General features: G+C 41.8%; 1 protein-coding gene across 5 annotated transcripts; it reads left to right on the top strand.

The window, feature by feature from the left end:
- Positions 1-7,886: 7,886 nt before the first annotated feature.
- LOC105014909 (polypeptide N-acetylgalactosaminyltransferase 9) lies at positions 7,887-18,580 on the top strand. 5 transcript variants are annotated; one of them, XM_010877616.3, is made up of 11 exons: positions 7,887-8,085; positions 8,198-8,355; positions 10,145-10,334; positions 10,461-10,627; positions 10,860-11,034; positions 13,052-13,249; positions 13,361-13,478; positions 16,735-16,920; positions 17,028-17,261; positions 17,695-17,862; positions 18,059-18,580. In XM_010877616.3, the coding sequence occupies exons 1-11, from the start codon at positions 8,009-8,011 to the stop codon at positions 18,203-18,205; spliced, it is 1,818 nt and encodes a 605-aa protein (XP_010875918.2). In that variant the 5' UTR covers positions 7,887-8,008; the 3' UTR covers positions 18,206-18,580. The 5 variants fall into 5 exon arrangements, 4 of the variants coding, with proteins under 4 accessions (XP_010875918.2, XP_010875917.2, XP_010875920.2 ...); XR_002197759.2 differs by having other exon boundaries at positions 8,007-8,355; positions 18,059-18,320; positions 18,422-18,580; XM_010877615.3 differs by having other exon boundaries at positions 8,007-8,355.
- The last annotated feature ends 5,578 nt before the right edge of the window (positions 18,581-24,158 follow it).

Genomic DNA, 24,158 nt, shown 5'->3' with positions numbered 1-24,158 from the left:
ATGTGCACCCACTGCCACTGGCAGTGGAGCTCACAACATAGAGGCCAGAGAGACAGATGAGCATGAGTGTTGTTCCATTAGACACCAACTCGGGCTACCCCCACCAATAGAAGCTCCATACCATATTACTAATTTGTGAATGTTTGCAGCCCAATAATAGTATAAAAAATTTGGTAGAGCTAGTACAGCATTCTCCTTACATCTTTGGAGAACTGTTTTACGTACGCCAGGCATAGTTTTGTTCCATATAAATGTACTGATGTGCCTGTCAAGCTCCTTAAAGAATGATTTGGGTATGAAGATAGGGACCGTTTGAAATAAGTACAAGATCTTAGGTAGCGTTACCATCTTTACTGAATTGATACGACCAGCTAGGGACAAAGGCAGAGTAGACCAACGGTTAAGGTTCTCTTTGATCTGTCCTAAGGCTGATTTGAAGTTATTTTGGAACAGGTCTTTATATCTACTTGTGACACTTACTCCCAAGTATGTCATGGAGTCCTCTGTACTCCTGAATGGGTATGAGTTAAAGGATCTATTCCGAGCTAAAACATTAATTGGGAACAAAACACTTTTGGTGAGGTTAATCTTGTACCCAGAGGATTTACCAAATTGAGAAATGGTGTCTAGGGATTCTGGGATTGAAGTCTCCAGATCTGATATAAACATCAGCAAATCATCGGCATATAATGACACTTTATGAACCAGACCGCCCCTCATGATACCCCGTATATAATTATTACATCGCAATGCCGCGGCAAGTGGCTCAATGACCAGATCAAAGAGAAGAGGGGACAACGGACAACCCTGTCGTGTCCCTCTCTGAACAGTGAAATATTGAGAATTAAAGTTATTAGTCCTCACTCTAGCTTGAGGTGCTGCATACAACGTCTGAATCCAAGAAACAAAAACTGGACCAAAGCCAAATTTGCTCAGAGTTTTAAAAAGGTGTTCATACTCAATTCGATTCAAAAGCTTTATGCGCATCTAGTGAAATTACTAATTCTGGCTTGTGAATTGAATGATTAGAATATATTATGTTAAAGAGGCGACGTAAATTTTGAAAAGACTGCCCTTTACAAAACCTGTCTGGTCAGGATGCACAATTTTTGGTACTATAGGTTCCAATCTTAAGGAAAGAATATTTGTAAGTATTTTATAATCACATGTGAGTAGGCTGATCGGGCGATAAGACTTGCATTTAGTGGAGTCTTTGTCTTTTTTGGGAAGCACAGATATTGTGGCCTGGGTCATAGATGTAGGCAGCTTCTCTTGTTTGAGAAGAAATACATGGTCACTAGGGTTGCCCGAAGAATATAAGGATGAATAAAATAATCTGAATTGCTCGTTAGTGTCTTTGGGGTCAAGCTTAACTTCTCTGTTAAGCTTAACTTCTCTGGCTGCACCACGAAATTTAGAATTTAGTTCAGAATGGTAGACCTGTGATACGCATCCTCTCTTTAATTTTGGAACGTCTGTTGTGCGAAGGTGTGTTTCCTGTAGGAATATTATCTCTGCTTTCAATTTGTTTAAATGAGAAAACACCTTGCTTAGCTTTACAGGATGATTGAGTCCCCTCATGTTCCAGCTCACAAATTTAGTCACAGGTTTATTCATTCCATCTGCAGAACCCATGTCTGATAAAGTCCAACTCAGTGCTATTATGAAAACTCATCTCCAACTCTGAGGAAAAGAAAGGAGGTAAAGGGGAAAGGAACAAATGCACAAATACAGCAAAAAAGTAGACTGTGCAAAGTAAAAAGAAAACTTTTAAATCAACCATTAACAACACAGACCCCTACTGGTCCCTCCCCAAATGAGAGACTGCACCCCCCCAACCTCCCAGCCCACTATGAAGTTTCATAGAAAGAAGAAAATAGAACTTACCAAGTGGAGCTGAGGCCCCACACAAACCTTATAATAACCATTTATCTGAACATCTATACCATCAACAATACTAATTAGAACCATTACTCAATATCTCTGTGTACATGGAAGAGAGAAAAAATAATAATAATTGAAAATAAAAAAAGTTATCAGTACTTGATTTATGCATATGTTAGAAAACGATTCTAAGTGAAACATGAAAAACCAAGCAGACATATATATTGAGTATTACTTAAAAATAGGCAATTAAATGAATAGATATATAATAATAATAACAGGCCTACTATAAAACAGTCAAATTACCCATACTTGTTTCCTGCGTATATTAGAAGACCGTTCTGAATGAGACATGGGAGAAAAAATATAATAGAAAAATATAAATAAACCCTCGGTCCGCATATGCAACAAGCCATCAGTACACCCACTGTCACTGAACTGATCCAATGTCCCATGGCATTACAGTGCAACGATATTGAACCCCAACAACAATTGGTTCACTTCGATACTCCCTTCAAATATACCGGGGTATGTAGCCAAACAAACTCCCATATTAATCACTCATAAGTCCCCTGACGAAGGTAACCGCCTTCTCTGGGTCAGTAAAGCTCTTCTGCTGAGTCGTAATTCTCAGTTTTGCGGGGAACAACAGCCCGTATTTCACCCCCTGGCATTGCCGTAATAAATGTCTCACCTGTCTGAAAGCCACTCTCTGTCGCGCCACGTTCTGCGTGTAATCAGGGAACACTCTGATAGTGTCGCCATTTTCAGATACAAGTTTTGTATCTGAAAATGTTTTCCTTTTCTTGATAGTAGTGGCACTTGACGACAAAAGCTCTCGGTGGCTGCCCGTCTCCCGGGGCTTTCTGCTGGTTCGTTAGCTTTAGCAGCTTTCCTCAGGTCCGGCATGTTTATACGCGGCTCACCTCGATTAACAGAATAAAAACAAAAATGCTCACCTTTTACCAATGTACACAGTGTCTATATGACTTTGAACAGCGGAAAAAAAAAAGTATTGTTAACGAATTTTAAGGTTCATGTGGGAGAGCTCAGTTAGACACGTCTACATCTCTCAAAGGCCCAACCGGAAGCCCTCTTAGAGTGACTTAAAACTGGGGGTTTCATTCTATGGTTGACTTCGTCCTCTAAACAAGCAGAAATTGTTAAACCAGCAGTGAGACTGTCAATGCTTAGGGACTCCACTTGTACTTTAGGGGATTACCTGCATCTGAGTGGGGTAAAAGTGTTGCCTATACAGAAATTGAACCTGGCCTGGTTCATTCGTGGGGAGCAGCATGTCCCAGGAGGTGTTTAAGGTGTTTTCAGGCAGTGAAGGAGGGAGGGTATGGGATGGGACTCCCACAGCATAACATGGGTCATCTAGAGCTAGGAAGGGAAGGTAGACTGAAATAAATTAGAGGTTGTTGAAGGTGTGTATATATGTCAGCATATTTCAAGACATCATAGTGGTTAGCAAGTTAGGCCAGTAACCAAAAGGTTACTTCCCTCAGCTGCTCCTAGAAGTCATTCATGATAAGAGCATCGGTTAAATGACTAAAATGTGATGTAAATGTAGTGCAGATTTGGCTAGTGCTAGATTAGCATGTACAGTATGACTGACACATGCAGGCTTTATAGGTTTCTCAAATCAACTTGTCTGCCATTTATAGGGTGATCTCCAGCACAGAGTGCATTTCAGGCCCTCTCCCATGTTTCCTGGGTTCCATTTTGCTGGCTTGTCTAGACCTTCAGCTCTCTGCCAGCCTGTCATTGAATTGAAACGAACTCACACACACAACAGCCTTCAGACTGAGCAGAAAGGGAAATGCATACTGTTACCTGTGACATACATACACCCTTTGCATTTTATTCTCACCTGTTTAAGGGGCCAGTGGATCACGTCTATCAACAAAAGCATTACAGGCCTTGAAGTAATGAGGTTGTCATTGTTTTAGGTCTCCATTTGTCCTTGCTGGGAGGGGGCACAGTACAGCTGTCAAAGGCATGGTGATGGAACTAATGTCTGGGAATCAGAGTGGGGTAGAGTACAACCTTGTTATTTACACAGAGATTGAAATAGGCCTCTACTGTCACTAAAACACGTTACCCAACATATCTGAACTCTGCTAATGTGAAACCTCTATTCTCGACCATCAAATGATTGCTTTACTAAAAGTAACAGAAGGAGGCCTGTTCAAACTACCACTGATCACTTCAGTAAAACAAATAGAGGACGTCTGGTTAAACCAATCATTTCAGTAAAGGAACAGAAGAGGGATGCATGCTTAAAGTATTGGGATGGAGCCTGTATTTTGTCCACTGACCTGGTTCTGTCAGGTTCTGAATATGATGACAGGGATGTGTTCATGGTGGGTTCTGGCAGTGCAGATTGAGGGTGTGGGTCAGGGACACAGGTCCAGGGGAGAAGAACACCAGTCTCCTTAACACCAGCGCATTGTGCAGTCATCTGTAACTGGGAGGAAGACAAGATTCTTTAGAGGTTGTGTACATTTTGTATGGTAAATGTACAGCCAAAATAGAAGTGCTAACTTTATTGTCCCAATACGTATGGAGGGAACTGTATTTCCTAGCTATAACACAGGCACTCATATTACTGGTGCTTTAGCAGCCCACACGACAGCTATCCAGCCTGCTTTGCTATGCCACCGCCCCAATACAAAGTACAAGCACACACACTCAAAATTAATATAAAGAACATATCATCGCGTATAGACGTGTAGGCCTATATAACGTTCAAACTCTGTTACAAAACACAAAAACATACATTAACTTTAGCTATATAAAAATTAATTCCTATCCAGTAAAGTTACAAGTTGGCTCAGTTCAAATGGTAACGTAATTTATTATTTAATAAATGTAGCTAGCAAGCTATGCGCAACATTAGTTGGCTAGTTTAACATTATGACGTTACCTTGCTAAGCTACTTTTTTCCAGCAAAAATCATTAGCAATTATTTGGCACTCATCTGACTGTACAGGTGCTGGTCATAAAATTTGAATATCATCAAAAAGTTGATTTATTTCAGTAAATCCATTCAAAAAGTGAAACTTGTATATTATATTCATTCATTACACACAGACTGATATATTTCAAATGTTTATTTCTTTTAATTGTGATGATTATAACTGACAACTAATGAAAATCTCAAATTCAGTATCTCTGAAAATTTGAATATTACTTAAGAACACTACAAAAAAGGGATTTTTAGAAATGTTGGCCAACTGAAAAGTATGAACATGAAAAGTATGAGGATGTACAGCACTCAATACTTAGTTGGGGCTCCTTTTGCCTGAATTACTGCAGCAAAGCGGCGTGGCATGGAGTCGATCAGTCTATGCCACTGCTCAGGTGTTATGAGAGCCCAGGTTGCTCTGATAGTGGCCTTCAGCTCTTCTGCATTGTTGGGTCTGGCGTAACGCATCTTCCTCTTCACAATACCCCATAGATTTTCAATAGGGTTAAGGTCAGGCGAGTTTGCTGGCCAATTAAGAACAGGGATACCAAGGTCCTTAAAACAGGTACTGGTAGCTTTGGCACTGTGTGCAGGTGCCAAGTCCTGTTGGAAAATGAAATCTGCATCTCCATAAAGTTTATCAGCAGCAGGAAGCATGAAGTGCTCTAAAACTTCCTGGTAGACGGCTGCGTTGACCTTGCACCTCAGAAAACACAGTGGACTAACACCAGCAGATGACATGGCACCCCAAACCATCACTGACTGTGGAAACTTCCTGGCTTGACACCAGGAATGCGACAGCTGAAACCCATGTCTTGCATACGTTTGTGCGTGGTGGTTCTTTAAGCACTGACTCCAGCTGCAGTCCACTCTTTGTGAATCTCCTCCACATTTTTGAATGGGTTTTGTTTCACAATCCTCTCCAGGGTGCGGTTATCCCTATTGCTTATACACCTTTTTCTACCACATCTTACCCTTCCCTTCGTCTCTCTATTAATGTGCTTGGACACAGAGCTCTGTGAAACAGCCGGCCTCTTTAGCTATGACCTTTTGTGTCTTGCCCTCCTTGTAAAAAGTGTCAATGGTCGTCTTTTGGACAGCTGTCAAGTCAGCAGTCTTCCCCATGATTGTGTTGCCTACAGACTTAGAGACCATATAAAGGCGTTTGCAGGTGTTTTGGGTTAATTAGCTGATTAGAGTGTGGCACCAGGTGTCTTCAATATTGAACCTTTTCACAATATTCTAATTTTCTGAGATACTGAATTTGGGGTTTTCATTAGTTGTCAGTTATAATCATCAAAATTAAAAGAAATAAACACTTGAAATATATCAGTCTGTGTGGAATGAATGTATACATTATACAAGTTTCAATTTTTGAATGGAATTACTGAAATAAATCAACTTTTTTATTATATTTTAATTTTATGACCAGCGCCTGAATATCTAGCAAGCCTGCTTGGAATCTGTCCATACGTTAGCTTCTCGGCAATTCGAGCCTAGGAAGAGGTTAACCAGGTAAAGCGCTGCACTCCAAAAAACATACACTGAACAAAATTATAAATGCAACACTTTTGTTTTTGCCCCCATTTATCAAAGACTTTCTTTATGTACACAAAAGGCCTATTTCTCTCAAATATTGTTCACAAATCTGTTAGTGAGCACTTCTATTTTGTCGAGATATTCCATCCACCTCACAGGTGTGGCATACCAAGATGCTGATTAGACAGGATGAGTATTGCACAGGTGTGCCTTAGGCTGGCCACAATAAAAGGCCACTCTAAATGGTGCAGTTCCATCACACAGCGCAATGCTACAGATGTCGCAAGTCTTGAGGGAGCGTGCAGTTGGCATGCTGACTTGCAGGAATGTCCACCGGAGCTGTTGCCCGTGAATTGAATGTTAATTTCTCAACCATAAGCCATCTTCAAAGGCGTTTCAGAGAATTTGGCAGTACATCCAACCACGTGTAACCACAACAACCCAGGACCTCCACATCCAGCATCTTCACCTCCAAGATCATCTGAGATCAGCCACCCGGCTAACATTCGATGGCGTCTGGCACTTTGGAGAGGTGTTCTCTTCACAGATGAATCCCGGTTTTCACTGTACAGGGCAGATGGCAGACAGCGTATATGGCGTTGTGTGGGTGAGCGGTTTGCTGATGTCAACGTTGTGGATCAAGTGGCCCATGGTGGCGGTGTGGTTATGGTATGGGCAGGCATGTGTTAGGGACAACGAACACAGGTGCATTTAATTGATGGCATTTTGAATGCACAGAGATAACATGATGAGATCCTGAGGCCCATTGTTGTGCCATTCATTCACGACCATCACTTCAAATTGCAGCATGATAATGCACGACCCCATGTTGCAAGGATCTGTACACATTTCCTGGAAGCTGAAAACATCCCAGTTCTTGCTTGCCAGCATACTGACCGGACAAGTCACCCATCGAGCATGTTTGGGATGCTCTGGGTCAGGGGTATACGACAGCGTGTTACAGGTCCTGCCAATATCCATCAACTTCGCACAGCCATTGAAGAGGAGTGGACCAACATTCCACAGGCCACAATCAACAACCTGATCAACTCTATGCGAAGGAGATGTGTTGCACTGCGTGAGGCAAATGGTGGTCACACCAGATACTGACTGGTTTTCGGACCCCACCAACACAGTGAAACTGCACATTTTAGAGTGGCCTTTTATTGTGGCCAGCCTAAGGGACACATGTGCAATAATCATGCTGTCTAATCAGCATCTTGATGGATGGATTATCTTGGCAAAGGAAAAGTGCTCAATAACACAGATTTATACAGATTTGTGAACAATATTTGAGAGAAATAGGCCTTTTGTGTACATAAAGAAAGTCTTAGATCTTTGAGTTCAGCTCATGATTAATGGGGGCAAAAACTAAAGTTGCGTTTATAATATTGTTCAGTGTAAATGAACGTACCCTGTTCGACCGCTCCTCCCACTTCCCCGCCTACGTTTACTTCGCTTGTTCTCCGTTTTCCCTGTAAAGGACAGGGAACGACACGTGGAAATCTGTCAATGTCTTCGAAACGGAAAACGAGCAGGTTACGTCAAAAAATTATGCCTCATTTGCCTGTTTAGAATAGAATAACGATTGGCCACTCCATATACGGACCAATGATACGTACCCCAACCGACAATAATACACGGAGAGTGATCATCACCAAACTTGAATTGCGCGTGTTTCTCTACGGGTAAATGTTTTCGGTTTCTCCTAGGTTTCATGGCTGTGGCACGGCGGATAAAAACTTTGCTGACTATGAACATTTGCGCATTTGTTGCTATTATCCTGTTCTCGGTTTACAGCAGAATCCAGGATCGTTTAGAGGAACTCGTGAAGTATGGCAGGACAACCGAGCAAAGATCAAGCCGTAGAAATGAAAAGGTTACTAACTTTGTGGACAAGCAAGCTATTCTTCAAAGACTTGAGCATCTCGAGGACGTGGTTTATCATCAACTGAACGGTAACTGATTGATCCATGTGATCATGCTTGCTGTATTTCATATTGCATGCATGCTTTATCCATTTATAGTGACTGACAAAGTAAATCGTGTATTTTACAGCGTCTAATGGATTTTCCACATCACAGCTGTCATACAACCCATGGCTTTTGTAATTCCCTTATATTGGAATAATTGATCAACCTGCCCCACATTCACTTCATCCATATTTATAACACCACTCCTAGCATTACTTTCAGCCCACATGTCTAGTCGGCTTTTAAATCATTCAAAACGAACCCAGAGTGAGGGCTTTGTTTTTCTCTCCCCAGTATTATATTTCACATTAATTGGATTCAAATTAATTGGATTCGTATTTCAGATTCATTGGATTCAGACGTTAGACTAAAATAAAATTCTGGAATAATTTACATTAGTGAATTGTCTGATTGGCAATGTATTTGTTTTGCAATATCAGGGGCCAGCACTCTTACTGGACAGGAAAAACTGTAGTCCTTCAGGACTAAAGCAGATCTGTTTTAGAGGACTGACTGGAACAAAGGCCTGCACACACAGTAGGTCTCCAAAGGTGGTGTACATTAACCCTTTTTTAGCACCTACAATATTTAACCAAATTCTCTTTGAGGAACATAATGGAAATCTACTTCGAAGCAATTCTGAAGCATGAATGGTGCTCACTCTAATTAGTGGGTTGCAACCTTTGTCCTCTAAGAAGCTTAGAGGACAATATAGGCATCCTGAAATAGGACTAAAATCAATGAACAACAAAGTCACCCAAGAACAAATCTCTGTATCCCACTTTCCTGAGGGTCTATATCAGACCTAAATCAGATTGAGTTCTAGCCAGGTGAGATTTCTGGGGAAGACTTGAATGATAATAATATGATGTTTGTCTGGTCCATTAGCTTGCTAAATCCCCTCTCATATCTCGTTAATTCTATCATTGTATTTTAACAATCATAGTCCTCACATGCTTTACCCCCTCTTTCTGAGATTATGGTTCAGTAAGTTAAATGGAGCACATTTCAATGAAATCGCTGGTTATCTTGCTTCCAAATATTGAAGCAGAAATCTGTGGTACACCATTAATGAAAAAGATTAGCAATCACTTAAACAAGCAATTTATTGGAGAACTATGCACAGCAATATACATCAAATATCTTGGCATTAGATTCTGCTCCTCTGGGGTAACTCACTGCCATCACATGATCGTGTATACACTACATATACACTACTAATAACAATGTCAGTACCATAATATCATTAATAGCAATGCCCATAAGAAATGAGAAAGGTACGCAGTACTGATACTCCCCCCCCCATTAAAAGGAAACTCAGAACTCAAGAGGTGGAGGCAGGGGTGGTGGGTGTGTTTCCACCCGCATGCTAGTGAGACTAGCGCAGATCAGACTAAGTAACCTGACGACACAAATAGACATGTTTAAAATCTGACATTGTGATAGGAGCAATCCCAATGTCAGTTGATGCATTGTCATTTCCACCCGCGTTGCCTTGGTTGAACTGTTTGTAATTTAATGATTGTTTTTTTACTTTAACCTTTTCTTCATATATCCTTTTTAAAAGCGATACATGGTTCACCACAGATATACCAACCCAAGGTTTAGAAACGTGGCAACCAGCAATGTTAGTTAAATGTTCATAGAAAAAAACGAGTTGCCTGATTTGACTTCCCAAACCATAGAGAAGGTGAATCTCCCACATTTGGACTATCACACTGACACTTATAATTTGGTGTTAAATGCATTATCTAGCATTTTCCTCTTTCTACAGGTCTGGGAAAGGCTCCTGAGGTACTAGAAGGACCAGTCAGCCAAGGACAGGGGCCGTTCAGGACAAAATCCACTGTGAAGAACCCTGTGCGTGACCCAGATGGGGGAGAGGATGAGGAGTATGGATACAATGCCCAGCTGAGCAATCAAATCCCACTGGATCGATCCATTCCTGACTACAGGCCAATAAAGTAGGTTCTACAAGCTGGACTCGGACCGGAAACCAGACAGTAGCAAAATAAAGCACTATATGTTCTGGGCACTGGTGTGACAGCTTCTCACTGGTGTGACAGCTTCTGACTAAATTCTGTTGACAGGTGCCAGCTGATGATTTATCCAGATGACCTCCCTCAGTTGACTGTGGTGTTCATCTTTGTGAACGAGGCCTTGTCTGTGATTCTACGCTCAGTCCACAGCCTGGTCAATCACACACCTGCACACATCCTAAAGGAGATTATCCTAGTGGATGACAACAGTGACAGTGGTAAGACAAGGGCTTTTACAGTGTGTAAGAGGGGGAGGAGGAGATGGGAGGGAGAGAGAGAGAATTAGCACGCGAGAGTGAGAGAGTGAGAGAGTGAGAGAGTGAGAGAGTGAGAGAGTGTGAGAGAGAGTGAATGAGAATGGGAGAAAGTGCAAGAGAGACTTATCAGACTTGTTTTCCTAGTTGGAGCTGAAATGCATGCCTGATTGTTTTTTGTGTGTTTTTTTTGTAGTGGAGCTAAAGCTGAACCTGGATCAATATGTGAATAAGCGGTATCCAGGCCTGGTAAAGATAGTGAGAAATAGTAGAAGGGAGGGACTTATCCGGGCCAGAATCCTCGGGTTAAAAGCTGCTACTGCACCAGTCGTTGGATTCTTCGATGCACATGTTGAGTTCAACAAAGCATGGTGAGAAATGGTTGAGACTTGAAAAATAATATAAAATATTCTCCTGAAATATCACTAAGAAGCAGTTTCCTCCTGTGTCCTTCAATGTCTAACTAGCCTACAGTACTAAGCCTAGAATTCATGATAGTTTGTGTGTCTGACAGATGACTTATTTGCATATCAGCGGTATTAATTTCCCTCACTAACCGATAGACAAGGAGCTACACTATAGTCACTGTAATCCATCTTCGCCACACCACTTTGAATAGAGCAATTCATTCAGGCAAGGTGAGACTTACTCTCTGAGGTTATCCCAAATTATTTTGAAATGATATGGGAGCTGGGAAATTACTGTTTAATTGCACTATTAAAAAAGGCTTATAACAAATGGAAAAACTTATTTGAAATGTAGCAGCACTGCCCACCCACATTTTGTAGTATTGGGACAGCAAATCTTTAATTATTTTTAGGGGTACACTCAAAGCATATGAAAACGCAGTTACAAGATTAATATGAGGCAAAGTACAGCATGTCACCTTTTATTGCTCTCTGTTTCAACATACATTTAACCCAGTGGTTCATTTGAGCTGGATTCTGCTGGAACAGGATCCAGCACTTCTCAGATTCAGATCTCAGCACCTCTGTTTTTCTTCACTATATTTGCTTTACACTGTAAACATTCTGCTAATAGCAATTATAGCAAATATAGTTTCCTATTCCTGATGCCTCTTGTAGCCTCACCACTGCCTGACAAGATTGTGAAAGATTTAGATTTTGGTTGTCCACTGTTTGTGCTACCGATGTGTTATATTCGCGTCAATTTGCTAACCGGATCCATTTCTCTCCCGTGTTTTCCAGGGCCTCCCGATTTACAAATTAAGAACTGGTTTTACCAAATAAGAATAACAGCACTGTTAGAGTAGCGTTCTCCTATTTTATGTGAGCTTAAGCATTTGGCTCATGTGTGTTTTGTAACTGATCAGTTGTTTCTTCTTGCATTGATTGTTCACACACAAAACAGCTGTGAATGTGAAGTAGCAGTTGCTTTTGCATTTGGAGTCTGCTTTTGTGTCAGTAGGCATAGTCACCGTTGCGACTGAGGAGCTGTCTATGAAGGAAAAGCAAGTGATTAGGATGTTAAAATAAAAGAGGAACTGAATTAAGGGATGATACCAAGAGTTTGGTGATTTCAATGGGTTGCAGACTCACTTTAATGCATGCAATGGATTTGCGACTAAGTACCGTCTTTTGTACTTTTTACATTTGCTTTAGGTTGAATTGTACCAATGCTTAATGCTCTTAAAACATGTGGAATGGAACACTGAAAGTGCTTTAATTCTTGCATGGTAAAACATATACTGTGTGTTGAAAGAAACGTTTGCCTCACATTCATATGTTCATATGCTTTGACTGTACAGCAAAAATGGCAATATTGACTTTACTGTCCCAATACGTCTGGGGGCACTGTAGCCTATTGGGTATAGAATCTGACCTATAGCTGAAAGGTTGCAAGACTTAATTCTGAACAGGTTAGGTCAAGGATCTGTTGTTCTTTCCCTGAGCAAAACAGTTAATCGGAATTGCTTATGTAAGTTGCGTTGGATAGGTGTATGGTAAATGACTAAAATATAAATTACACTAAAAAGTAATTGAACAGAATCATGTTTCTCATGTGAGGCCAGCAGTGTTTCACTAAAGCTGTGAAACAGTGAACCGCAGGGCAACTACATTAATTCATGTTTATTTGGTTTTAATCTCTAGAATTAGCGTGAAATGGGAAAGACGTTTCAGGGAAGATGAGCCGTGCCTCCCTGTGCTACCAAGCAGTAAGCAGTCAGGATGTTCTCATGATGACTGAATGCTTGAACAGACTGTAGTGGCCCCGTTCTCCCACCCCGGGGGAACAGATGAGAAAACAGAAAGACGATTTACTGTAATGCTTTTCCTATAATGTCAGCATTTACCATGTACATACCAGCAAACGCCCAGCTTTCATAGAGGAGAAACATTTCACGCATAGTCACTCGTCCTCCGACAGGGCAGAGCCAATCCTGACCAGAATCAAGGAGGAGCCAACCCGTATTGTTCTCCCGTCTATTGACAACATCAAGTACAACACGTTTGAGGTGCAGCGCTATGACAACGCCGCTCACGGCTACAACTGGGGCCTGTGGTGCATGTACATCAACCCCCCTCAGGCCTGGCTGGACCGAAGTGATGACACGGCGCCCATTAGGTAAGGGTCGAACGCATCCCTCTCAGAACGGCCTTTTCTGGGGACAGGTGCTTTGGCGATACTGTTTTCCGGCAGGCTGTCCGACCGTAATATGTCATTTCTTCTGTTCAGGACCCCGGCCATGATTGGCTGTTCCTTTGTGGTGAACAGAAAATACTTTGAAGATATTGGGCTTCTGGACCCAGGCATGGAGGTGTATGGGGGAGAGAACATAGAATTGGGCATGAGGGTAGGTTTGGTGCCTCCATGCTTTAACTAAATTTACTAACAATTTCAACTCACTATACAGTGGAGAGAACAAGTATTTGATACACTGCCGATTTTGCAGGTTATCCCACTTACAAAGCATGTACAACTCAAATTTTTATCGTAGGTACTCTTCAACTGTGAGTGACGGAATCTAAATCCAGAAAATCACATTGTATGATTTTTAAGTAATTAATTTGCATTTTATTGCATGACATAAGTATTTGATACATCAGAAAAGCAGAACTTAATATTTGGTACAGAAACCTTTGTTTGCAATTACAGAGATCATACGTTTCCTGTAGTTTTTGTCCAGGTTTGCACACACTGCAGCAAGGATTTTGGCCCACTCCTCCATACAGACCTTCTCCAGATCCTTCAGGTTTCAGGGCTGTCGCTGGGCAATATAGACTTTCAGCTCCCTCCAAAGATTTTCTATTGGGTTCAGGTCTGGAGACTGGCTAGTCCACTCCAGGACCTTGAGATGCTTCTTACGGAGCCACTCCTTAGTTGCCTTGGCTGTGTGTTTTGGGTCGTTGTCATGCTGGAAGACCCAGCCACGACCCATCTTCAGTGCTCTTACTGAGGGAAGGAGGTTGTTGGCCGAGATCTTGCGATACATGGCCCCATCCATCCTCCCCTCAATACGGTGCAGTCATCCTGTCCCCTTTGCAGAAAAGCATCCCCAAAGAATGATGTTTCCACCTCTATGCTTCACGGTTGGAATGGTGTTCTTGGGGTTGTACTCATCCTTCTTCTTCCTCCAAACACGGCGAGTGGAGTTTAGACCAAAAAGCGCTATTTTTGTCTCATCAGACCGCATGACCTTCTCCCATTCCTCCTCTGGATCATCCAGATGGTCATTGGCAAACTTCAGACAGGCCTGGACATGCGCTGGCTTGAGCAGGGGGACCTTGCGTGTGCTGCAGGATTTTTATCCACGACGGCGTAGTGTGTTACTAATGGTTTTCTTTGAGACTGTGGTCCCAGCTCTCTTCAGGTCATTGACCAGGTCCTGCCGTGTAGTTCTGGCCTGATCCCTTACCTTCCTCATGATCATGATGCCCCACGAGGTGAGATCTTGCATGGAGCCCCAGACCGAGGGATATTGACCATCATCTTGAACTTCTTCCATTTTCTAATAATTGCGCCAACAGTTGTTGCCTTCTCACCAAGCTGCTTGCCTATTGTCCTGTAGCCCATCCCAGCCTTGTGCAGGTCTACAATTTAATCCCTGATATCCTTACACAGCTCTCTGGTCTTGTCCATTGTGGAGAGGTTGGAGTCTGTTTGATTGTGTGGACAGGTGTCTTTAATACAGGTAACGAGTTCAAACAGGTGCAGTTAATACAGGTAATGAGTGGAGAACAGGCGGGCTTCTTAAAGAAAAACTAACAGGTCTGTGTGAGCAGGAATTCTTACTGGTTGGTAGGTGATCAAATACTTATGTCATGTAATAAAATGCAAATTAATTATTTAAAAATCATACAATGTGATTTTCTGGAATTTTGTTTTAGATTCCGTACCTCACAGTTGAAGAGTACCTATGACAAAAATGACAGACCTCTACATGCTTTGTAAGTAGGCAACACTGCCGATTTTGCAGGTTATCAAATACTTGTTCTCCCCATTGTATGTTAACTAGCTTTAACTGCTTGAACTGAGGAATATGTTGTGTATAAAGATCCTTTAGTTTAGTCTATTCATATGTATGAAGCACACTATTATGTGTTAGCCGTTACCAAGGGAAGCCTTTAAACTGTTGAACTGAGCCTAGCGCCATAATTCAATAGTATTTATGAAACCAGTTACAGCAGCAATGGACTGACTTTGCTTAACGAGGCAAATATTTGGCAATATTTTAATTTGTGATTCATAATAGATTACAATGTTTTTTTTAAGGGATCGGCTGATTCAAACAAATATTATTTTAAATTGTTAAATTTTTATCGTAATGGATTGAGAAATCCATCCATTCATTAAACAGATGTCCTGATATAACGCCATTCAGATTCTGGTGACTAGGCTTCAAAGACTAGTTATTAAAACTGTAAATATACAGTATTGTGTTTGGCTCTGCCGGGATCAATGAGGCTCTATATATACAAGGGACTGCAGTTGCCATGAATCTGGATGATCGTCACCCTGTACTGTGTGGCATTCTGTTCAGTAACATCACATAAGCCTTATGTTGAACAAAATATGGCCTGTGTCATGGGATTTATGTTTCTGGTTGACAAAAGTATGTTAGGTTATAGTTGTTTGCAAGAACTAAACATGCATTCCACTGCCACATGGATGTGTGCATTGGCATACAGTATATCACACTTGTCTGCCGGGAACTAAAGGACACACCGGCAACAGTAGGAGATTTGGAGAGCCAGCAAGGGCAAGAGAGAGAAGGCAATGAGGAGTGAGCGAGATGAGAAGGTTGCACCCATTACTCTCAGTGGTGAATATAACACAACAACATGTCGTCCAGGTAGAAGAAACAGTGGGAAAGGCAGACAGCACAACATCAGAACCCAAATGAGAGGCAGTGAGAGAGGAAGACAACCCAGCATCAGAAACCTAAGGAGAGACTGTGAGAGAGGAAGATGGAACAACATCAGAACCCTAATGAGAGGCAGTGAGAGAGGAAGACAACCCAGCATCAGAAACCTAAGGAGAGACTGTGAGACAGGAAGACGGAACAACATCAGAACCCTAATGAGAGGCAGTGAGAGAGGAAGACAACCCAGCATCAGAAACCTAAGGAGAGACTGTGAGACAGGAAGATGGAACAACATCAGAACCCTAATGAGAGACGGTAAGAGAGGAAGACAGAACAACATCAGAACCCTAATGAGACACAGGTGATTGAATCAAAAGAGATCTAAGAGATTGTTGTATTATTGCAGAAGAACATTTGAGGGACATCTCTGTGATGTGCGCATAATGCTAGAGTATGGAGAAGGTACTCTAAAAAAAATGAATCTTCTACAAACCAACCAGCACAATATAATCATGTACATAATGAAGTGGAATTTTTGTCAGAAAAATGTCAAAGCAATTCAGCATCTGGGCAATTGCTGTTTGTTAACCATTTCCACATGCCTGTAGGCTGTTGTCTCAGCAGCATCTGTCTCCAAATGATTTCTTTTCAGAATCTAATATATATTTATATATATGTGCTGTGGTTAGGCTTTGTTCCTTTTCCTTCTTTGTTTTTATCTCTTGAACCGTCTGTTATTTCTCAGGTGTGGCAGTGCGGGGGTAGTATGGAGGTTTTGCCGTGTTCCCGGGTAGCACACATTGAACGCACCAAGAAACCGTACAACAACGACATTGATTACTACGCCAAGCGCAATGCCTTGAGGGCAGCTGAGGTGTGGATGGATGACTACAAATCCCACGTCTACATGGCCTGGAACATCCCCATTAATGTGAGTCTGATGGGAGTTCTTTAAAGGGAACAATGTTCTACAGCTCTAATAAGTTCTGGTCATCTTTTGGTCTCTGCGTTTTGTGCTGTGAATTTTCAAATCGACAGAACCCCGGCGTCGATTTTGGCGATGTTTCAGAACGAATTGCCTTGAGGAAGAAATTGAAATGTCGCAGTTTCCAGTGGTACTTGCAGAATGTTTATCCGGAGATGCGGGTGTACAATGACACCATCACCTACGGCGAGGTGCGGAACAGCAAGGCCAGTGGCTATTGCTTAGACCAAGGGCCTGAGGAGGACAACAGTGCGATTCTCTATCCATGTCATGGCATGACGTCTCAGGTCAGGAAAACACCCGAGGCCTGACCATTCAGTACATGAGTAGTTTTTAACATGTTTTGAGGCTTTATTATGTTTACTTTAACATTCACGAACAGGATAAACAAACTCCCTCTTGGGATTCTGTTGAGGTACTTTGAGCCCTTTACCGGTTATATTATTCAAAATAATTTTTACATAGGATTAATGTATAACTTCATGGACGCAATGGCCTCTAATAATGCTTGAATGTATTTTTCCCTTCATTTCCCCTTAATCTTCCCTTTTCTGATGTTATCCACCCATGTTGCCATTTATGCTACACACCATTTTTGCTCATATTAATCAATGATTCAATCTGGAGGTGACTTTGCTGTATGTTCAAATCAATTGGAGGTTTTGTGGGTGTTTGTGTTAATACAGGTTTTTAAAGGCTGTTGAAAATGTACTTTTCTAGCTGGCCCATTACACCTCAGAGGGACTCCTGCAGCTTGGCCCTCTGGGCTCTACTACTTTTCTGCCGGACACCAAGTGTCTGGTGGACGAGGGCCAAGGACGGACCCCTGGTCTCAAAGAATGTCAGGAAGTGTCGCGCTCATCACAAAGGCTTTGGGACTTCACTCAGGTAAAACGTCTCAACGTGAAGACCCGTGGGGGTGAAACATCGCCCGACGGACACCTGTCGAAGTCACACTTTTGTAGCACCGAGACGACCGCCACAGTCTACGTCTGATGCCTGTTGATACTGTAACATCTGAATGTGTGTGAGATGTACTGCCTGTTCATACTGAAATATGAATTGGTTCCTCTTCCCGCTGTAGAATGGTCCAATAATCAGCCGAGACACAGGCCGCTGTTTGGAGGTGGAGATCTTTAAGGAGGTCGTCTTCGGCCTCCGACTGGTGGTTCAGAGGTGCTCTGGTCAGAGGTGGACCATCAGGAACTGGATCAGACCTCCACGACACTGAGATAATTTCTCCCCGTCAGGTACACCAGATACAGGCCAGCTGATGACTGAAAATGGATTTGGGACCTTTACATTGTGACACTTGGATTATCCTCATTGAGATCGTGGTCGTTAGGGTAAGGATTTTGACTGTCGTGATGAAAGTTGCAATCTGTGATACTAAAAGAAGTGAGGCACACAAAATGGCACATCCGTTCATTCTGTTGTTTCGTTTCAGATTGTATTCATATCGTGCCAAGTCTCTGAATACAAATAATCCACCTTCTGGAAGCCTAAATGATCTAACATTCAAGGACAAACCATAGGGAACAAGTGAAAAATGCTAATTGTATATAACAATGTGGATATCATGCTGTCATTAAATATTTTTATGCCATATTTGTCTTCCTTCTTGACTGGTGATTTATTTTTTTGTGGGAGCTGAATGGTAGATGATTGTTAATCATGAAGGTCTTGATGTTCCACAGCTTGTTTCCTATTCATTTATAATAGCGGATCTGGTCATATGTAAGTATTTCATTCTGACAATGTGAACATGTTCATAATCTCTGATCCAGCACCGGGAGGCATGTCATAATCAGATGGGTCATGTCAGATCATATTTCATCACTCTCTTTTCCTCCATCTGCACACCAGAGGAGGTTCAGTCCTGAGCTTTCTCATCAGATATTTCCAATCTGTATTCGCTTCTGTTTAATAAACGTTTAAGTCCTATATCCAGTGAAAAGCAATGAAATTATTAAAGGCATAAATAGAGGACATGAAGACCAGTCACACTCTGCATGCATGTTAACAGATTTAAGTGACTGATGACATAAGCATAGCGTATTATAGTGTATTAATGCATATTATCTCTAGTATTAGAAGGACTGCTCTTTAGAAGGACTGCTCTTGGGTGTCCCCATCTGAACAGGTCAGGATGTGATGTAGAGTAAAAGTGTGGTCAGAAATAGAAAGGTTGAATGTGACTGACTGGCTATTGACAGAAAGCTCAATCAAACCAAGTGCTGTTGTAATTGCTTTTAGCACATGTTTGATATAGAGGGGCTGGGATTGTGAAAAGGCTCTTAATGGTCGCTGGCTAGCCCATGTCCTTCCCGTTGTGACAGTCACCTCTAGACATTTGCCGTTAGATCAGTCTCCATAGAGGGACACATGCATGTACAGTATCCTAAGGTACACCCACATGCTTGTCATAATTCATGAATATTACATTTACATGTCAGTTATTCAGCAGATGTTGTTATCCAGACTGACTTAAATCAGGTGTAGTGCCTTGCTCACAGGCATAACAGTAGATTTTCTCTCTTTGAAATCAGTTTTTTTAGACTTTCAGTAGCGGCCCAACCCTCTTAACACTAGGCTATCTGCTGACCAAAATAGAGTATATACACAATTTCATGCATGACATTGAAGATACCTGGTACATCATTCTCATTTTTACTGTGAAGAACCTGGTTATGCCATGACCCTTTTTGCTCTTTGGTATTCAGTGCCATTGCTGTATATGAGATACTGAAATGGAGTGTTCAACCTGTGCAAAAAAAAAAGTATAGTCAAGGTCAAAATGTTCCTTGTCTCTGCAATGCCTTTAACCCGGGGTATAGCGAAGATGATACATCAATGAAAAATTAATCAGTATCATGTGATGCGGATGGCGATATCTGGGCTTGCTTTAATCTCAGTTACAGGATTAAAGGCTAGCTGAGACTAAAGACTAATCGCTTGTTCCCTACTGGGAGATAGACAGTTACAATAAGCAATCCTTCATTCCGCTATGCCGGAAGACACAGGACTAACTCCCTTTACCCTTTGCAGTGGGTTTGGCCCAGAGGGGAGAACATAAGTAGGTGGCAGAAGGCAGAATGGACCTCAATATTCCTCTCTGCAGGAGAGCGATGGAATATAAAATGAAGCTGGCAAAAATGTTTATACTGTGATGTAAGTTCCCTGCTATAGGCTTAACACTCCACAACACCTGCTGTTCAAGCTATGCTGCTATGTCATGTTTTATCTATTTCATTCAGCAACATAAACACCCTAAGTCTACGAGAGAGAAATGTTATCTTAATGTTTGAAATAATAAATGTGACACGGTTTTATTGGAGCGGGTTAGACTCACGCGAGTCTACAGTAGAACCACATGACTTTGGGTTTGTTCCCATAAGGAACTGTTTTTCGAGCCGGGTAGAGCCTGGAATCTTCTTTGAAGGGTTCTAACAAGACCCATTTAATAATCAAAAGGGTCTTCAATAGAATTAATTGGTTATTTGGTTCCCCATTGACTGACACAATAGCAAAGGCTAGTCTTCATGGGTCCTTCGTTAAAAAAATAAGTATTACAGGCAAACAACTTTACATGCACATGAAATTAATAGAACCACTCTCTATGAATGGTTCCTCCAGCCTAAAAAACCTTTAAAAAGTTATTATGTCTGGAAATACATTTGAATAACTTGCTTAATACCCCTAAACAAGGATTTTAGGAAACTCCTGGTCTACAGTCAGCGCCAGGCCTGCAGTCACATGATGTCGGCTTGCAAAGTGATACGCCATATCTATTGGAATCCAGAAAGTTGGAACATTGCTCATCACCCACAACCTACATTCAGAATGGGGAGGGTTGTAAACAAAGACTACCTCAATCAGCTAAACTGGAACAATCAGCTAAACTGGAACAACCACAGGTGAAATCATTTTAACACGGCTGATATATTTAGGATGACTTTATCAATTTAGAAGACTGTTGGTTATCTATGTGTAGCATTAATTAACCAATCAACACAGCTATTACAACTGCGAAGGCTGTAATGTTCTGGATGTGCTGCAGTGTCCTGTATAAGTAGCAGGAGTTTGATGGCAAAGCGGGGAGCCCTGCCAACAGTGAGTTGCAGTAGTCCAGACGTAAGATGACATGTGCCAGGATTAACATGTGCTGCTTCCTGTGTGAGTTAAAGTCCTACTCTACGGATTTTTTGAAATCATGCACCTACAGGAGCCAGTCATGGCTCGTGGTAATGTTTGAAGAGAACAACAGGGTGTCATCCAGGGTCACAAGGTCCAAGGTTATTTGCACTCCTGGGAAGAGACACAGTGGAGTTATCAGCTGTGATGGAGGTCACCAGGAGGGGACACTGTGGAATCACTGTTTCCTGTTTGCACGTGGGCCCTCTGGGCAAGGATGATGACAGAACATGGCAGAAACCATCCAGCAGGCTGGAGAAGGCTTATCAGAGCCCAGCAGGAGGGTTAGCATGATGATAGGACGTGGCTTGGGTGAACCAGACAGGAGGCTGTAGAAGGCTTATCAAAGCCCAGCAGGCAGGGTAAGCAGGTACAGCAGGCAGTGTTAGGAGGTACAGGAAGGAGAGGATGTCTGACCTGATAACAGAGTATTGTGGCACATTGCCACTTGGCTACAGCCTGCCATCACAGCTTGGAAACACATCTAAAAACCCTCCAGCTATTTGAGTCCAATCTGCCTGCCTGCCTGGACGTCTGCCTGCCTGGATGTGTGTGTGTGTGTGTGTGTGTGTGAGAGAGAGAGAGAACATCTTTATTAATAACTGTTCTGAACTGGATACAACAACTCATAACAAATGCACAAAATACGTTAGTATTGATTTGGACTTTCAATATAAGGTAGACAGTATGTCAATTACTAAAACTGCATTGAAGATATGTTGCATTTTTGTAAAAAAAAAAATGCCACAAACCGTTTATGAAATAAAACAAAAATGTCTCTGAAAAAAAGTGCCCACACTTTAGCACCTTACCTCAAAATATCAACATCTCTTTATGATAATCTGCTTTGAAATGATAACTCACAACAATACAGCTTTCATTACCATATTATTGTGATGTTTTGTTTGTTCGTTTTTCCTTGTGGTCCGGGGTCTCCTAATGGTCTGGGTTTAGGGCATAAGTAGGGCCAGGTTGTATTCATCAGAGCACACCATGCATCCATTTCAGTTGAAACCAGGACACCTTCAATGGGGTGCAATGCAATCCCTATTCCACGTGCTCTGCACCCATCAATAAAACAAGGGTAGTGTCTTAGTAAAATTACATTTGGCTCAATGCGAATTCAATTACTTTGTTAAGGAACATGGAGCAGAACATGTATTTACAATTCCTGAGGAGTGTTTATTATCTCATACATCATTTCCTTGCACAGCTGGCTATACATAACACCAGTTAAGATAGCAGTACAACTCCCGGGAGAGATCCGCAAAGACGTGCCATTTCACTTGGAGAAAGCTACCTATTAACTCGGAGAAAGCTACTTATTGACTTGGAGAAAGTTACATTGCATTTTCTTTTCACAATTGTAGTTACACACTTTCTCTCCACCTCCCTACACTTGTACACTCACTTAAAGGATTATTAGGAACACCTGTTAAATTTCTCATTAATGCAATTATCTAATCAACCAATCATATGGCAGTTGCTTCAATGCATTAATGGGTGTGGTCCTGGTCAAGACAATCTCCTGAACTCCAAACTGAATGTCAGAATGGGAAAGAAAGGTGATTTAAGCAATTTTGAGCGTGACATGGTTGTTGGTGCCAGACGGGCCGGTCTAAGTATTTCACAATCTGCTCAGTTACTGGGATTTTCACACACAACCATTTCTAGGGTTTACAAAGAATGGTGTGAAAAGGGAAAAACATCCAGTATGCGGCAGTCCTGAGGGCGAAAATGCCTTGTTGATGCTAGAGGTCAGAGGAGAATGGGCCGACTGATTCAAGCTGATAGAAGAGCAGATAGAAGAGCAACTTTGACTGAAATAACAACTGAAATATACAACTGAGGTATGCAGCAAAGCATTTGTGTAGCCACAACACGCACAACCTTGATGCGGATGGGCTACAACAGCAGAAAACCCCACCGGGTACCACTCATCTCCACTACAAATAGGTAAATGAGGCTACAATTTGCACGAGCTCACCAAAATTGGACAGTTGAAGACTGGAAGAATGTTGCCTGGTCTGATGAGTCTCGATTTCTGTTGAGACATTCAGATTGTAGAGTCAGAATTTGGCGTAAACAGAATGAGAACATGGATCCATCATGCCTTGTTACCACTGTGCAGGCTAGTGGTGGTGGTGTAATGGTGTGGGGGATGTTTTCTTGGCACACTTTAGGCCCCTTAGTGCCAATTGGGCATCCTTTAAATGCCACGGCCTACCTGAGCATTGTTTCTGACCATGTCCATTCCTTTATGACCACCATGTACCCATCCTCTGATGGCTACTTCCAGCAGGATAATGCACCATGTCACAAAGCTTGAATCATTTCAAATTGGTTTCTTGAACATGACAATGAGTTGACTGTACTGAAATGGCCCCCACAGTCACCAGATCTCAACCCAATAGAGCATCTTTGGGATGTGGTGGAACGGGAGCTTCATGCCCTGGATGTGCATCCCACAAATCTCCATCAACTGCAAGATGCTATCCTATCAATATGGGCCAACATTTCTAAAGAATGCTTTCAGCACCTTGTTGAATCAATGCCACTTAGAATTAAGGCAGTTCTGAAGGCGAAAGGGGGTCAAACACAGTATTGGTATGTTGTTCCTAATAATCCTTTAGGTGAGTGTATTTTGAGTGTAATTAATTTGCCAAAAAAGAGAAAAAACACACCATAAACAACGTTGGGGATGAATTTGACTGATATCATTATTATTTTTTTTTTCTTTACATTTTCTATAGATATATAATAATATTGTTAACATGAATTATTTTGGCCACGATAATCGAGTAGTGAAAATCTGATATCGTGAGTGCCCTATTACAGAGCACCTACATCTTTAATAAATCCCAGTTTTATGTTTTGGGTAGTTCATGAAATCCAATTGCCTTTACTCTGTGTATTACTTCTAAAGGCTATGAAGAGACTGGACTCATTCGAATGACAAGCTTGTCAGAACTGCCAGCATGTGGTGTATA

Source organism: Esox lucius, chromosome 14 (genome assembly GCF_011004845.1).
Source record: "Esox lucius isolate fEsoLuc1 chromosome 14, fEsoLuc1.pri, whole genome shotgun sequence".
Lineage (NCBI taxonomy): Eukaryota > Metazoa > Chordata > Actinopteri > Esociformes > Esocidae > Esox > Esox lucius.
This window is presented reverse-complemented; position numbering and strand designations above follow the sequence as displayed.

Bases quoted from the DNA above. Each gene is read 5' to 3' on its own strand.
- LOC105014909 (XM_010877615.3), top strand. From the start codon at position 8,115: ATGGCTGTGGCACGGCGGATAAAAACTTTGCTGACTATGAACATTTGC. The intron at 8,356-10,144 runs GTAACTGATTGA...CTCTTTCTACAG, and splicing joins GGTTTATCATCAACTGAACG to GTCTGGGAAAGGCTCCTGAG. The intron at 10,335-10,460 runs GTAGGTTCTACA...TTCTGTTGACAG, and splicing joins CCTGACTACAGGCCAATAAA to GTGCCAGCTGATGATTTATC.